Source organism: Myotis daubentonii, chromosome 12, assembly GCF_963259705.1.
Source record: "Myotis daubentonii chromosome 12, mMyoDau2.1, whole genome shotgun sequence".
In the NCBI taxonomy this organism is placed as follows: Eukaryota; Metazoa; Chordata; class Mammalia; order Chiroptera; family Vespertilionidae; genus Myotis; species Myotis daubentonii.
In genome coordinates this window covers 25445665-25463091 of record NC_081851.1, presented here as the reverse complement: position 1 = coordinate 25463091, position 17427 = coordinate 25445665, and the positions used below count along the sequence as shown (strand labels likewise).

The 17427-nt window shown below is 42.6% G+C and overlaps 1 protein-coding gene across 14 annotated transcripts in view; it reads right to left on the bottom strand.

Annotated features, from left to right (window-relative positions):
• The window catches only part of IMMT (inner membrane mitochondrial protein), a 54169-nt gene that overhangs the window by 27320 nt on the left and 9422 nt on the right, over positions 1-17427 (bottom strand). For 6 of the 14 annotated variants that reach the window (XM_059659250.1, XM_059659249.1, XM_059659238.1 and 3 more), the window contains exons 2-5: positions 9110-9183; positions 8016-8205; positions 2551-2644; positions 83-187 (exon numbers count right to left, since the gene is read on the bottom strand). In XM_059659250.1, coding sequence (XP_059515233.1) covers positions 83-187; positions 2551-2644; positions 8016-8205; positions 9110-9183 — 463 coding nt within the window. Of the gene's footprint in view, positions 1-82; positions 221-2550; positions 2645-8015; positions 8206-9109; positions 9184-17427 lie in introns of all 14 variants that reach the window. The other 8 variants (XM_059659247.1, XM_059659235.1, XM_059659237.1 and 5 more) reach the window with 4 other exon arrangements.

The window sequence follows — 17427 nt, the reverse complement described above, 5'->3', positions numbered from 1 at the left end:
TAGTGTCTAGGGGTTGTCTAGGCATTAAATAGTTCTGATGAGCATATCATTTATAAAACCACAATATACATAATTAAACTACCTGAAGTTGCAGCCTTGGCTTTTCCTTCATCAATGTGAGGGTGATCAGTTTTTATAGAATCCTCATGCTGAACCGCAGGGGCTGGGACCGACAGTGTATCACCTGCTGCAGAAATAATTTTGGCTGCCTCTGTAGATGCTGTAAATACGTTACTCATGGTATTTATAGTTTCCCGGAATAACAGAGAAACACACAGGTATCCACTACTACTACCACCCACTTCATGTCTGACTCCTTAAAAACACAAATGGATGTGCTGCCACTATTCAAACACACAAATAGACAGGGGCACTGTCCATCACATACCCAAACCCAGAAGATACAACAGTGGGAAACACTAGAGAAAAGAGTCTTGTCAGCATCCACCTGCAGTTTAACCATCATTATTCTCAAGCAAGGCTTCTAGTAACAGTACTAAGTGCACTAAATATCAACACATGAGAGGCATACATAAAAGATTTACATAACATGGGAAAATAATAACAAAGGAAAAAAGAGCCTATAATGAAGAAGGCAGACAAAAGAAAGTAATTAACCAAAAAAACCATTTTAATTGAAGAGTGGTAGAGATGAAACAAGAGGTGTGAGCAAGATCAAGATGAACATTTTAAACACAAGAAGATCACAGTAAAGATAGTGAATTAGTGAAGAACAGAACTCTGTTAAAATTATTTCAGACATATTTTTGAAGAAAGGAAAGTTGAAAAAACTCAAGAGCTCATAAATTATAAATAAAAGTGTTGAAGAGAAAAAGAGTAATTATAGAGGTGGAATAAAAGGGAAAAGAGCAACAAAATGGAGAAAATTTTTTTAAATTTAAAGAACTGAAGGTCCCATTTAAGAGATAAAGCTGGATTATCACAAAATCCATTAGCTTCCTGCTCTCCATTGGACCCTTGTGTATTCTCCACAATAGTGATCTTATTAAAATAAAAGTCAGATATCAGTCCCCTGGCTCAGAACCCTCCCAAGGACTTCCCATCCCACTCAGATATAAATCAAAATTCTCGTTTGTAAGCAAATTCTTATGATGGCCTCCAGGACTGCCACAGTAGGCTTTCTGCTCCCTCGCTGGCCTCATTTGCTAGTAGTGTTCTTCTCTTGCTCCACACCCCAGCTTCATCTGCTCCTTGCTGGAAAAGCCAAGCCCTTGCACTAGCTAATCCCTCTGCCTGGGATGCCTTTCCCCACCAGCCTTCCATGACTCACTTCCTCATCTCTTAGCTCAAATGAAACCTTCCAGGCGACCTTTCCCTACTGACCCCATTAGAACTGCAATATTCCCTCCCACACTTACTTACCACTAACATCCTATACATTTTACTTATGTATTTAATATATGATCTCCCTCCCCTCATCCCACTAAGGAATAATCCCAGTGTTTGTGTTTGTTAGTTTTTACTATTCATTCATTGCTATATCCCCAGTACCTAGAAGACTGCTTGGCACATAGGAATGAATATTTGCCAAATGGAAAAAAGTCAACTGATTTAATTGAGGACAGAGGAGACTAAGGAGTTCAAACATAACTAGCCTAACTCTAACCTGCTCAGTAACACATTTGAAGTGTATCACTGAACAGGTTAGACCAGTGATGGCGAACCTTTTGAGCTCGGCGTGACAGCATTTTGAAAAACCCTAACTTAACTCTGGTGCCATGTCACGTATAGAAATTTTTTGATATTTGCAACCATAGTAAAACAAAGACTTATATATATATATATATTTTTAATATATTTTATTGATTTTTTACAGAGAGGAAGGGAGAGAGACAGCGAGTCAGAAACATCGATCAGTTGCCTCCTGCACATCTCCTACTGGGGATATGCCCGCAACCCAGGTACATGCCCTTGACCGGAATCGAACCTGGGACCCCTCAGTCCGCAGGCCGACGCTCCATCCACTGAGCCAAACCGGCTTCGGCAAAGACTTATATTTTTGATATTTATTTATTTAAATGCCATTTAACAAAGAAAAATCAACCAAAAAAATGAGTTCGTGTGTCACCTCTGACACGCGTGTCATAGGTTCGCCATCACTGGGTTAGAGTTAGGTTCAGTGCTGTTCACTAAGGTGGGGTTATTAATAAATCATGATGGCAAAAAATATCCACAGATCTAAACTAGATCAGACACTTTAATCACTAAAAATAGAGGGGGAAAAAACTAGTAAACAGGAAAAAAATAGGTGCAAAAAGAGAATATGTAAATCTGAAGAGGAAAGCTAGGAGTCAGAGGGGGAAAAAAGAAAAGAAAAAATAAAGTCTGTTGCAGGTAAGACAATTCTTGCCATTACCCTCACTGAGCAGCTATTCATAATAAAGCCCAATTCCATATCCCTCTCAACCTCTCAACCCCTAAAATGAGAGTCCTTCCTGCAGAAGGGCCACCCTTTTAACCACGGGTACAAATATATTAAAACAATTCATTTGCCCATAATTCTAGAAGAATGATTATAAATATAGGTACCTGTTGAAGCTGGAGTGTCGCCCTTGTGTTTCTGGAGTTTAGATTCTTTCATTACCTCTGATACACTGGAGATTTTTAGTGGACCAGACTCAATCTTGGAAATGAAAAACATTTAACATTTCAGATATAAAACTGTTTATTCAGAAAGGTAGCATACAGTAACATGTATTATTTCAACAATCAAGTCTTTCAGGCTTTTAACACAGAGTAGCACTTTACAACATAATGTTTTATTAACCATATTAAGAGAAGCCTTCATATTAAAAAAAAAGCAGTTCAAAAATTTCATTCCAAAGGATTAATAGTAACAAAGACTTCTCTTAGGGCAACTAATACATGATGTATGAGTATCCCTTTAAATACCACTCTTTTCACATGTACAATATTGAGAAGAATATTTCCATTTGCTTCCTAAATCATGTGTTATCTTCTGTATACATTGTTAGAAACAAGTGATTTTTATAGGCTCTGAGTAAAAATGAAATTAGCTTTTTATATCTTTAATCTCCAGGATTCATGCAACTACATACCAAAAATATATAATCTAATTGTCACGCCTCTCTCTCAATTACCACCTGCCTTTAGTTTAAGGCCCTGTTCATTAATTCATTAATAGGACAGCCAGATGATGTGCTAGAGAAAATTACTGAGTAACAGCAATATTTTCATTTACCACCTATGTTGTCCCATTTTTTGCCAGAACTTGGTAGGCAGTGGGACTCAGATATCCCAAAGATGACTACTCAAACAAAACTCTGTCACTACCAGAAATTAAACATATATGTATTTTATTTTTATTAAAATTTTATTTTTTAAATCATGAAATACAGCTCACTATAACAAGAAAATAATATAAAGATAAAGCAATAGTTTTCATTTGCCTCTCTATTGCTCCTTCCCTTTCCAGCACTCTCATGTTGCTACTGCTAATAGCTGAACTCAACCCTCCCCCCACCCGTACCCTGCGCAGAAGCTCAGGAATATACACACATACAAATTTTCATTTCTTTAAACAAATAGGGTTATATTATATAAATGACCATGTAACTTGCTTTTTTCTCATTTAACAATACATCATGGACATTCTCTTCCAGCTCAAGAAATTCTTTCTTGTTGTATAATATCCTAATTTAACTGCATACCTAATATAGTTGCAAAACCCATAATTTGGCCAATTACTCCCCTATTTTTGGTCATTCAAGTTGTTTTCTGTTTTGTTAAACATCCTTATCCATATAATTGAAAAGCACTATAGAGTGGTATCTGTAGGACAGTTTGCCAAAAGAGGAATTGCAGGGTCAAAGGGATTGAATATTTTCAACATATATTAAGAGATCACTTTCATACATGATTCTAGAAACCCATACTCTCACAATAAATGTGCTTGTGTATGAATATGATCTATTTCTAGACTGACTTACTCTTTTGTTAAAAATACTTTTATTTATTTCAGAGAGGAAGGGAGAGGGAGAGAGAGAAATGTCAATGACAAGAGAGAATCATTGATTAGCTGCCTTATGCACACCTCTACTGGGGACGGAGCCCGCAAATACAGGCATGTGCCCTTGACCAGAGTCGAACCCAATACCCATCAGTCCATAGGCCGACACTCTATCCACTGAGCCAAACCAGCCAGGGCATAGCCTTATTTGTTCTATCTCTAATTTCTAATCCTGTGTCAAACCTTACTGTTTTATTAAAGAAGGATTATAACAAAGTCATTATCTGGAAAAGCAAGTATCATCTAACACTTTTCAAAATGTTCATAGCTACATTATTTGTCCTTCTAGATGAACTAGAATCGTCTTGTCTGATTCTTCAACCTCTAGAAAAATCTATTAGAATTCTATTAGCTATGTGTGTGTGTGCATGTATATGTACATGTATATGTCATTCCCCAGCTATATGTAAATTTAGGAGAAATTTGAGAGAAATAAATTTGAGAGAAATGACATTTTTAACATATGAGTCTCATTAAAGAATATAACATTTGTCTCCATTTAGGCAAGTCTTATTCCATGTCCATCAAAAAGATTTTAAGTTGCCCTAACTGGTTTGGCACAGTGGATCCAGCGTCAGCCTGCAGACTGAAGGGTCCCAGGTTCTATTCCGGTCAAGGGCATGTACCTTGGTTGCGGGCATATCCCCAGTAGGAGGTGTACAAAGAGGCAGCTGATCTATGTTTCTCTCTCATGGATGTTTCTAACTCTCTATCCCTCTCCCTTCCTCTCTGTTAAAAAAATCAATAAAATATATTTTTTTAAAAAAGATTTTAAGTTTATCTTCTCTCAATATTTACTATCTATGAATAAATAACCATGTTGGCACTAAAAGGATTCCCATAAAATAAAATGTATATTTTTTAAAAGCATTAAGTTGAGCCTTGGCCAGCATACACAGTGGTTAGAGCATTGGCCCACAGCACCGAAGGGTTGAGGGTTTGATTCCTGGTCAAGGGCACGTACCTGCATTGTGGGTTTAATCTACATGGTTGGGACACATGCAGGAGGCAACCGGTTGATGTGTCTCATCTCTCTCTCTCTCTCTCTCTCTCTCTCTCTCTCTCTCTCTCTCTCTATGTTGTTTCCACTCTCTCTGAAAAGCAATGGAAAAAATATCCTCAGGTGAGGATTAACAAAATATAAAAATAAATAAATAAAAGCAATAAGTTAATAACAATGCGTAACAATTCAGAATGCTAATAAATAAATGGTAAAAATTTAAAAATAAAAACACTAACTGCTATTTTATTTAGAGGTGAGAAAACTCACTTTGGTCTGTGTAGTGAAGGATGCAGACTTGAAGAGAACATTAGTAGACAAAAGAAAGGAAGTAATTCAGGGTAGAAGACCACAATGGCAAAAGTTGTGCAAACAGAAGGGATCTTTGTGTAGTTCTCCGCTTTAACCCAAGGCCCTTGGAACAGTGCCTGGGTACATAAGCATTCGGCATACATTTGCTGAGTAAGAATGGAAAGCACAGGCATATATTTATAAGGTAAACTGGCATAAAGCCAAGGATGATTCAGAGATAAGGCCCAAAAGGTAAATGAAAGCCAGACTGGCAAACGTATCAAATGTCAACCTAGGAACTAGTAAAAACCACCAACTACAGAATAAAGCAACTGATGGCCAGCTCTTAGGCTACCAGTTAACCACTCTTGGATCCACTTTCCTTATTCAGAACATGAGACAATTTCTAAAGTCTCTAGTTTTTACATTCTGTGATCTTGTCTTTTAAACAATCCCATATAATAAAAGGGCAATATACAAATTGACCCTAACAGCAGAACCACTGGGAATGACTGGTCACTATGACACACACTGACCACCAGGGGGCAGATGCTCAATGCAGGAGCTGCCCTCTGGTGGTCAGTGCGCTCCCACAGGGGGAACTCTGCTCAGCCACAAGCCAGGCTGACGGCTGCCAGCACAGTGGTGGTGGCCGGAGCCTCTCCCACCTCCTCAGCAGCTCTAAGGATGTCCGACTGCAGCTTAGACTTGGTCCCTGCTGGCAAGTAGACATCCCCCGAGGGCTCCCGGGCTGCGAGAGGGCACAGGCCGGGCTGAGGGACCCCCATGAGTGCACAAATCTTTATGCACTCTAGTAGAAAATGTACAAAAGTTCTTCATAAGTGAGCTCATAAAAACATGATAGCACTTATCAGATTCTCTGATATTGATATGAGGATAGCCTATCTCTGTCTCTCCCCACCCCCTTCCAACTCACTCTAAAAATCAATGGAAAAAAATATCCTCTGGGTGAGGATTAACAAAACAAAAAAAGAAAGAAAAGATTGTGTAGGATGAGAGGAAACTAATCTAGTCTGTAAGTTCATTTGCATATGAAATGATAAAGGTCAGAACTGGGATAAGGATAATGGTAATGCCAGAAAGAGAATAAATATCAGAGATTAAACATGATAGAATAGCTAATAAAATATAGGCAACTATGGAAATGAATCCAAGAATTCTAACCTACCTACCGGACAGCATGGTATTATCTTTAATACAAATAAATCAAATCAGGAAATGTGTAAGTTTTGAGGTGGTCCAATATGGACCTGCCAAGTTACCCTAGTGGAAATGTTCAGTGGAGTAGCTAAAGGACTGAGAAGAAGTCAAGGTTATTATTGAGAAAGATAAACATGTCACCTACAAAGAATGACACTTAAAGTCACGCATGAAGTGAGAAAAGAACACTACTATGAGCTATTCAGCCTGACTCCATGCTCCTAGAATTGCTTCCAGCTATTTCTCCTGGGTCATGGAGCTTAACATGGACTGAGGATTTTAGAATGAACCCACAGGATTCTGCTCCTTGATTATTGGAGTTGCAAGACTATCTCCCTCAGGCAGCATAAACATTTCAAAGTTCATACAAAGAATAAATGATGTAGAAGACTAAACAAGAACATTTTGGAAAAGCATGTTTGGGGGCTGGGGATTGTCAGAGGACACTTGCTTTTCTAAATATTAACTTTGTTACAGGATTGGCCTCTAGACCAGGGGTGGGCAAACTTTTTGACTCGAGGGCCACAATGGATTCTTAAACTGGACCGGAGGGCTGGAACAAAAGCATGGATGGAGTGTTTGTGTGAACTAATATAAATTCAAAGTAAACATCATTACATAAAAGGGTACGGTCTTTTTTTTCAATAGTTTTATTCATTTCAAACGGGCCTGATCCGGCCCGCGGGCCGTAGTTTGCCCATGGCTGCTCTAGACCATACCAGATACTGGAGAACAGAAGTCCACCCAGCTTCTAAGAATAAACTGATCAGCCATGTCCAGCCTCACAGCATAAAGAAATACCCACTACTAAATCAGCAAATATCCATGCTCTCTTTTGTAAATTTTTTTCAAACAGTTGTTGGAATGAAAATATATTTAAGATTTTTTTTTTAAGCTTGATGGGGGAAAACAAGGGTGAAACTCTGAAGAATATGTACAAAGTCCAAGGAATGCCAATCAGTACTGAAGAACCAATTAGTATGTAGCTGAAAATTCTGACTCTGATTTGTGGCCTACAAGGAGCCATTACTAACAAAAACATTTGGGTTCTGTGTCAGGACCATTCTATGTTTGCCTTCAGTGGTGTAAGTCAGAGCTTGACAGCAGCAATGCTGTGGGCTGACACGGACCCCCTCAGTTCACAGGACAGCCAGGGTTACCTCTACCGGAGCTGGCTCTTCCATTTACCTTCATGTGCCAACCAATTATTTTCTATATTGTGTATACTAAGTGGGAGCACTTATGGGACTCCAAAGGGATAAAATTCCAACACTACAGATTAATATTTTTAAAAACCTAACAAATCCATCTACTGAATTATACATGTAAGTTCTACTGAATTATACATGCAAGTTTTACTAAATTATACATGCAAGATACTTTCAAGATGAAAACAACCTGCTTTTAAAAGTATGCCATAGGGTAAATTGAAGTAATATTTAAAATGCTTACCGGCTTCTTTGACAATGAAATACTATAAGGTGAGGAACCAAGAACCGTCTCAAAGAGTTTGTCTGAGTAAGGTATGGTTTTCTCTACACTTTCTCGGAAATGAGAATCCAATTTGGCATACAGGATAGTGCCACCAATACCTCCGCCAACAAACAAAAGACCAGCTCCAGCAATTTTGGCAGGAGACCACCTGAGTGAAAGAAATAGGAACACATTTATATTTCCTGCCTCTCCTAAATCTATGCAAAGACCTCTAACCACTACTTCTCTGCCACTGCTTCAGACCATAGCAAGTTTATTAGCGCAGCTGCACATCACCTTTCCCTGATTTATTTTAAACATGTCCACAATAGAAAATCACATTTATTTATGAGTAACTAAAATAAATTTAAATACAGTAATAGCTAGGATAGATATGAAGCAATCTACCATTTAACACTTAACATTCAAGATGTTCACAATCATGAAATTTCCTTTGAACCCAAAAAAGAACTATCACTTTCAAATTTCCTCTTCCCTTAAATCAAACCATTTATAAAAGTAAGATAATAAAACAACAAACATAACTAGCAACACTTTTTAAATTACAATGTGCCGAATTCTAGACATAAATCTATTTGTCAAAGAGTGGAAGAGAGCACAGGATGGGGAAGCTTCTACCTTGAATGCCAACTAATTACCAAAGAACCAAAAAGAGAATCATAACAAACTTTCACCTACAAGAAAGTAATGATCCAAAGATATTACAGTAAAGCTTCAGTGTTCAAACCCCTTAAAAGGTTCCAGCAGCTATTACCATAGTCAAGGAAAACACACACACACACACACACCCTCTTAGCCAGGGGTCCTCAAACTTTTTAAACAGGGGGCCAGTTCACTGTCCCTCAGACCGTTGGAGGGCCGGACTATAGTTTAAAAAAAACCTATGAACAAATTCCTATGCACACTGCACATATCTTATTTTGAAGTAAAAAAAAACAAAACGGGAACAAATACAATATTTGTATTTGCATGTGGCCCGCGGGCAGTAGTTTGAGGACCCCTGCTCTTAGCAGACAGTTAAAAGTCTGTTTACAGTGAGACATACTACATACCCAGATCTGCCTGCAGTGGAGTATCTACGGCATGGTCGCAAGGGACGGAGGATAAACTTCCCACAGAGACAACTCTAGAGAGGAAGAAGAAAACATCAGAACCAATACAGTTAAAGGAATGTGGGAAGCTTTTAGAGTTGGTAACTTAAGAACTAATACTTTTATTATAAATGTCTTCATTAAACAAAAATTATTTTACTTTCAGAAATTAATTTACCATGAAACATATTTATAGACCCTTAAAAACAATGATGATTCTTGCACCCCAAAAGTCATATAAAATATATTTTAAGATTTTTTTAAAAGGGATTACCAGACTATGATCAATTAGCACTTTTAAGTGTTATATATGTTAATTATTTCTTGGATATAAGTGGGATTTGCCATAATGCTTTTTTTTATAATTTCAGAGAGGAAGGGAAAGGGAGAGACAGAAACATCAACAATGAGAGAGAATCACTGATCAGCTGCCTTCTGGCCGCCCCCTACCAGGGATCGAGCCTGCAACCCCTGCATGTACCCTGACTGGGAATTGAACTAGTGACTTCCTGGTTCATAGGATAAAACTCTACCACTGAGCCACACCAGCTGGGTTCTCTTTCTTAATTAAATAGAAAAAAGTGTGTCCTCAGATGAGAATTTCAAAAAAATACATTTAAAATAAAAACTCAAAGTTTAGTTGTGTATAGAGTGAACTCTCCCACATTCTTCTGACCCCCAGCTACTCAGCCAATGCTATCCAGATACATTTTGTGCCAGAGAATTCCTGACCCACAACCTTTACACAAATGATACCATGTTCAACACCCAGTTCTGTACAAAGATTCATTCAACAATACATATTTGAGATCATCCTATCAATATATGACAATCTTTGGATTTTACAGATTCAGTATTCCATTGTATGGATGCTACTTAATGTATTTAACCAGCCCTCTTTGGATTGACATTGGGTTTTTGTCTTTATTTTTGTTATAATAATTCTGCCTGGGAAACATAATGTCATTTTGGCTCAATTCTTAAAATTTGCAATGTTGATAAGTACTGCAAAATTAGTCAAACTGCCCTCTAGTAATAATATGAGAATGTTTTCCACAGCCTTCCAACACACTTTCAATGCAGTTTTAATCACAATTTTCTTTGACTATTCTTTTTTATATTTATGATCCCTTTTTATTTCCTCTTATATGAAGTATAAGAGCATATCCTTTTACCATTTTTAAATAAGACTAATCTTTTTCATACTCTTTTAAATGTTCTTTAAGTATGAAGAGAAACTAGCCATGTATCCGCTAAAAGCAATGTTTTTACCCAGTTTGTGATTTGTTTTTTATCTTTGCTTATGGTAGCTTATGCTGTGCAAAACAATTACTTTTATGTAGTCAAAACTGTCAATTTTTCCTTGTATGCCTTCTGAGTTTTCTCATATTCTTAAAAAGACATCCTCAGATTATATAATAACTAGAGGCCCAGTGCACAAAAATTTGTGCACTGGCGGGGAGGGGGGGTTGGGGGGGGTGTCCCTCAGACCCACTTGTGCCCTCTCACAGTCTGGGACCCCTTGGGAGATAACCACCTGCTGGCTTAGGCCTGCTCCCCGGGTGGCAGATGGCAGGCCCAATCCTTCGGTGCCTGCCCCGCCTCCCGGGTCACACACACGGCAGGGCCGATCCGGGGTTGGGGCGCCACCCTGGGTTGGGTCGCACACAGGACATCCTGGGCAGGTTGCACACGGGACATCCTGGGCAGGTCGCACACGGGACGCCCGGGCGGGCCAGCCAATCGCTGTTGCCCCGCCCGGCCAGCCCGGGTCAGGTCGCCCACGGATGCCCGCCGCCCTGGGTCGCAGATAGCAGGCCCAGATGGCGGCAGGGCAGGCGGGATGGCGCTGTCCCACCCTGTCTGCAGTATGCAAATTAGCCAATGGGAGGCGTAGCGAAGGTACGGTCAATTATCGTGTTTGTCTATTATTAGATAGGACTCTTCCATGATCTCTTCTACTCTGATGGTTTCAATTTTTTATATTTAAATCTTTGAACCTAGTGTAAGGTATAAGGTATAGATTCAATTTTATTTTTTTCCAGATGTCTACTCAGTTGTCCCTAAGTCATAGAAAGCATAATCCACTTTTTCTAACGATTTGAAATGCCACCTTTAAAATACACTAAATTCCTGGATGCATTTAGAGTACCTAATATGTTTACTTACCTATTATCTATTTACTAGAGGCCCGGTGCACAAAAATTTGTGCACTCAGGAGGGAGGGGGGTCCCTCAGCCCGGCCTGTGCCCTCTCGCAGTCTGGGACCCCTCGGGAGATAACGATCTGCTGGCTTAGGCCTGCTCCCGGGTGGCAGAGGGCAGGCCCAATCCCTAGCTGCAGCCCCTGGTCGGGATTGGGGAGTTGGGGCGCCACCCCGTCATGCACAGAGCAGGGCGGATCGGGAGGTTGCGATGTCACCCTCAGTCACGCTCAGGGTAGGGCCGATTGGGGGGTTGGGGCGCCGCCCTGTCACACTCAAGGCAGGGTCGATGGGGAGGTTGCGGCGCCACCCCGTCACGCACAGAGCAGGGCCGATCAGGGGGTTGGGGCGCTGCCCCGTCACTCACAGAGCAGGGCCCATCGGGGGGTTGGGGCTCCGTACCCTGTAACGCACAGAGCAGGGCCCATCAGGGGGTTGGAGAGCTCCCCCGTCATGCACAGAGTAGGGCCGATAGGGGAGTTGGGGCACCGCCCCGTCACACACACAGCAGGGCGGATCAGGGGGTTGGGGCACCGCATCCTGTCACACTCAGGGCAGGGCCGATGGGGAGGTTATGGCTCTACCCCATCACACATAGAGCAGGGCCCGTGGCGGGGGAGGAGGTTGGGGCACTGCAGCCTGTCACACACAGAGCCGCAGGGCAATCGGGGTTGCGGAGCTCCCCACTATCAGGCACAGAGCAGGGCTGATCAGGGGGTAGGGGCGCCTTCCCCTGTCATGAACAGAGCAGGGCAGATATGGAGGGTGTCCTGGATCAGGGTGGGGGTCCCCACTGGGGTGCCTGGCCAGCCTGGGTGAGGGGATGATGGCTGTTTGCAGCTGGTCACACAACCTTCAGGGTGGGGGTCCCCACTGGGGTGCCTGGCCAGTCTGGGTGAGGGGCTGAGGGCTGTTTTCAGGCTGGGGGTGACTGAAGCTCCCAACCGCTCCTTTTTTCCTATTTTTTTTTTCTTTTTTTTATTCTGGGCCAGCTTTAGCTTTGAGGCTTGCCTCCAGCTCTTAGGCCTCCACTGCTGAAAGTAGGTTTCTGGCCTTTGCTTACAATGTTGCAATCCTGCTGGCTGAAGCCCGGGGGACTAAAGCAGGTTTCTGGGGTTTTGTTTAGCTTCTATATTTGTTACATAGCTGCTCAGAGTTGCAGCTCAGAGGCCTGCAGCAGCAGGCGGAAACGTTGGAGTCCTCTGTCACTGAAGCAAGCAAGCCTCATGTTAGTTTCAAGCTGCCTGGCTGCCAGACGCCATCTTGGCTGGCAGTTAATTTGCATATTGCCCTGATTAGCCAATGGGAAGGGTAGCGGTCGTACGCCAATTACCATTTTTCTCTTTTATTAGATAGGATAACTAATACCACAATGTATTAACTACTGCATATTAGGATTAGCTTTCAGTCTGATAGGGCTAGACCTCTCTTTTAGTACTATTCTTTTTCAGAATGTTTCTGGATTAAAAATTTTTTATTGAATTTATTAGGGTGACATTGGTTAATAAATCTACATAGTTTTCAGGTGTACAATTCTATAATACATCTTCTGTATACTGTAGTGTGTTTACCACCCCAAGTCAAGTCTCCTGTCACCATTTATCCCCCTTTTACCTCCCCCCCATACCCCTTTCTCTCTGGTAATCACCATTCCGTTGTGTCTGAGTTGTTCTATTCTTTGCTAAATTCCTTCACCTTTTTCACCCTGTCCTCCAAATGCCCTTCCCTATACAGCTGTCAGTCTGTTCTCTGTATCTATGAGTCTGTTTCTATTTTGTTTGTTAGCTTACTTTGTTCATTAGATTCCACATATAAGTGGAATCTGCATTGAAGATGTGTTGGAAGGCTGTGGAAAACATTCTCATATTATTACTAGAGGGCAGTTTGATTAATTTGGCAGTATTTGTCAATACTGCAAATTTTACTTTAAGAAATGACATTATGTTTCCCAGGCAGAATTACTTACTATTATAACAAAAATAAAGACAAAAACCCAATGTCCATCCAAATCATATGGTATTTGTCTTTCTCTGACTGGCTTATGTCGCTTAGCATAATACTCTCCGGGTCCTTCCATGTTGTCCCAAAAGGTAAGATTTCCTTTTTTATAGCTGAGTAGTATTCCATTGTGTAACTATACCACTGCTTTTTTATCCAGTCATCTACAGATGGGCACTTGGGCTGCTTCCAAACCTTGGCTACTATAAATAATGCTGTAATGAACAGAAGGGTGCATTTCTGGATTTTTTTATTTTTTTTAATATATTTTATTGATTTTTACAGAGAGGAAGGGAGAGAGCTAGAGAGTTAGAAACATTGATGAGAGAGAAACATGGATCAGCTGCCTCCTGCACATCTCCTACTGGGGATGTGCCCGCAACCCAGGTATATGCCCTTGACCGGAATCGAACCTGGGGCCTTTCAGTCCGCAGGCCGACGCTCTATCCACCGAGCCAAACCGGTTTCGGCCAATTCTGGATTTTTAAAAGCTGGGCTATCAAAATGCTTTCAATGAAATAACACACCTTCAAGTATAAAATGCACCCTGATTTAAAAGGGGTAAAATGTGAGCAAATTTATCTTTTATGACCAAAAATGATAGCAATAACAAGTTTCATACTTCAGTATGAGAAAAAAACAGAAATGATAATAACATGAGTCAAATTAATAGGATTTTTATTAAATCTGTGGCTCTTGATTTTTAAAAAAAGTATCATTTTCATTAGCCTACCTTTATATTCTATGTAGCATTTAATATCCTGAATAGAACATTAAAAGCTAGAAAATTTAAGGCTTTCATGGTTTTATCACACAAGTAAAAGTCCATAGACACCAGTTTAGTTTTGCCTACTTAAAAAAAGTTTATTATCTTCTAAATCTCTTTTAATCTAGAGGTTTTCCCTCCAAAATTTAATTTGTTGAAAGGAACCTGGGTTGCTTGACTTGTAGAATTTTCCAGACTGGATTTTGTTCAAGATGCAATTTAACATGCTCCTGCCCTCTGTACTTTCTGTAAACTAGCGTTGGATCCAGACACTTGCTCAGGCTCAGGTTTACCCTCTGGCAAAGCTTTAGGTGGTATTGTGTTCTTTCATCAGGAGGCACATGTCTTGGTTGTCTCTCTTTGTTGATGTTATCAATTGTGTTACTGTACAATGTCTATATTCATTTCTTTATTCAGAGTCTCAAAAAGTAGTCTCTAATTCATTATTTTTCATTTATTTGACATTTTTTTATTATTATTTTTTTTTTTAGTTAATCTTTACCCAAAGATATTTTTTCCATTAATTTTTAAAGAGAGTAGAAGGAAGGGAGGGAGGGTGAGTGAGAGAGAGAGAGAGAGACATATCAATTGGTTGCCCTGGGGACTGGGGCCACCTGGAGCCGGGGAACTAACCTACAACCCAGGTACATTCCCTTGACTGAGAATTGAACTCTCGACCTTTCAAACACTAAGCCACACCAGCCAGGGCCATTATTTAACACTAGAGGCCTGATGCACAAAATTTGCACAAGAGTAAGCCTTCCTTCCCCGGGCTGCCGGCACCGGCTTCCCTCACAGCCCCAGCTCCGTCCAGGTCATCCGGAAGGACACCCGATCTAATCAGCACAGGGGTGGGCAAACTTTTTGACTCGAGGGCCACAATGGGTTCTTAAACTGGACCGGAGGGCCAGAACAAAAGCATGGATGGAGTGTTTGTGTGAACTAATATAAATTCAAAGTAAGCATCATTACATAAAAGGGTACAGTCTTTTTTTTTTTAGTTTTATTCATTTCAAACGCCGTAGTTTGCCCACGGCTGAATTAGCATATTATGCTTTTATTATTATCTATCAATATATAAAAGCCTAAGTGACCATTATGACAAGTCAACCAAACGACTGGTCAACTGGTCACTATGACAACACACTGACCACCAGGGAGCAGACACTCAATGCAGGAGCTGCCCCCTGCTGGTCAGTGCGCTCCCACAGCCAACCTCCTGTGGTCTCTACCCCAGCCAGCCAACCTCCCGTGGTCCCTTCCCCCCACCCCTGGTCAGCCCCAATGTACCCCAATCACAGACCAGGCCGAGGGACCCTACCCATGCACAAATTCGTGCACTGGGCCTCTAGTCCTATCTAATAATAGGCAAACATGGTAATTAGCCATACCACCGCTACGCTTACCATTGGCTAATCAGCAGGATATGCAAATTAACTGCCAACCAAGATGGCAGCCGGCAGCCACGCAGCTGAAGTGAACAGGAGGCTTGCTTGTTCCAGTGATGGAGGAAGCCAAGGTTCCCCGCCTGCTGCAGCCCAGCTCTGAGCTCCAGATGCAACAATGTTGCAATTATAGAACCTAAACAAACCCAGAAACCTGCTTTCAGCCGCCAGCGGGCTCAGAGCTTAGAGGGCCAGTGATGGCAACAGAGTTACAATTATAGAAGCTAAACAAATCCTGATACCTGCTTTCAGCCAGCCACAGCCTCAAGCTGGAGCCAGCTCTCAGCTCCAGTGACAGATATAGAAGGTAAATAAATCCCAGAATAAAAAAAAAAAAGGGAAAAAAAAAAAAAAAGAGGCTGGGCGCTTCAGTTGCCCGCCAGCCTGAAAACGGCCCTCAGCCTCTCACCCAGACTGGCCAGGCACCCCAGTGGGGACCCTCACCCTGAAGGGTGTGTGAACAGCTGCAAACAGCCATCAGCCCGTCATTCAGGCTGGCCAGGCACCCAAGCGGGACCCCCACCCTGATCCAGATCACCCTTCAGGGCAAACCAGCTGGCCCCCACCCATGCACCAGGCCTCTATCTTATATAGTAAAAGGGTAATATGCAAACTGACTCTAACAGCAGAAAGACTGGGAATGACTGGTCACTATGACACACACTGACCACCAGGGGGCAGACGCTCAATGCAGGAGCTGCCCTCTGGTGGTCAGTGCGCTCTCACAGCGGGAGCTCTGCTCAGCCACAAGCCAGGCTGATGGCTGCCAGTATAGCGGTGGTGGTGGGAGCCTCTCCTGCCTCCTCAGCAGCGCTAAGGATGTCTGACTGCAGCTTAAGTCTGCTCCCTGCTGGCAAGTGGGCATCCCCCGAGGGCTGCCGGGCTGCCAGAGGGATGTCTGATTGCCAGCGTAGGCCCAATCCCCCAGGGAGCAGGCCTAAGCCAGCTAGTGGTCACCCCCGAGGGGTCCCAGACTGTGAGAGGGCACAGGCCTGGCTGAGAGACCCACTACCCCCGAGTGCACAAATTTTTGTGCACCGAGCCTCTAGTAGATATAATAAAAGGCTAATATGCAAATAGACTGAACCACGGAACAACCAACCAACCAAACAACAGGTCACTATGAAATGTGCTGACCACCAGGGGGCGTGTGTGGAACATGGCAGGCATCGGCCAAGATGGAGATGGTGGAGCAGGTAAGCGGGGATGCCAGATCAAGGTGGGGTGCCAGTCACTGTTATCAGGGCGAGCCTCTGGTGGTTATTGAAAATTCTTTGCTCCCGCGTGCTGTGGTCCTGCCTGGCGCTCGCACCCGCTGCCAGCGCCCAGCACTCAGTCCCGTCAGTGGGTGGAAGTGGCGGCTGCTGGCCTCAATCACCCGAGGGCTTCTCCACCTGCCCCTGCTCCTGAGGAGCGATCAGGGCAGCAGCTGCCATGCGCACCTGCTGACAGCACCAGTCCTGCTCACACCCACTGCTGGCGCCAGCCCCAGTCGCTCCGCGCTGTCAGCAGGTGTGAGTGGGGCCGGCACCATCAGCACGTGGGAGTGGTGGGAGCGGCGGCAGCGGCGGCAGCGGTGGGAGCAGGGCTGCCTGTAGACAGAGGACCAGGAGCTGTGGCAAAAGGGGCCAGGCAGGGGCACGGAGGATGGGCCATACCCACCCCTGTGCCCACCACAGCCTTGCGGCCCACAACTCCTTTCAAGGTGCACGAATTCATGCACTGGGCCCCTAGTATATAGATAAACATAATTTTTATCTATATAATAAATGCTATTTATTTTGTAAAATAACATGATGCTATTATTCATGCACTCAGGGGGGAGGGCCCCTCAGCCTGGCCTGTGCCCTCTTGCAGTCCAGGACCC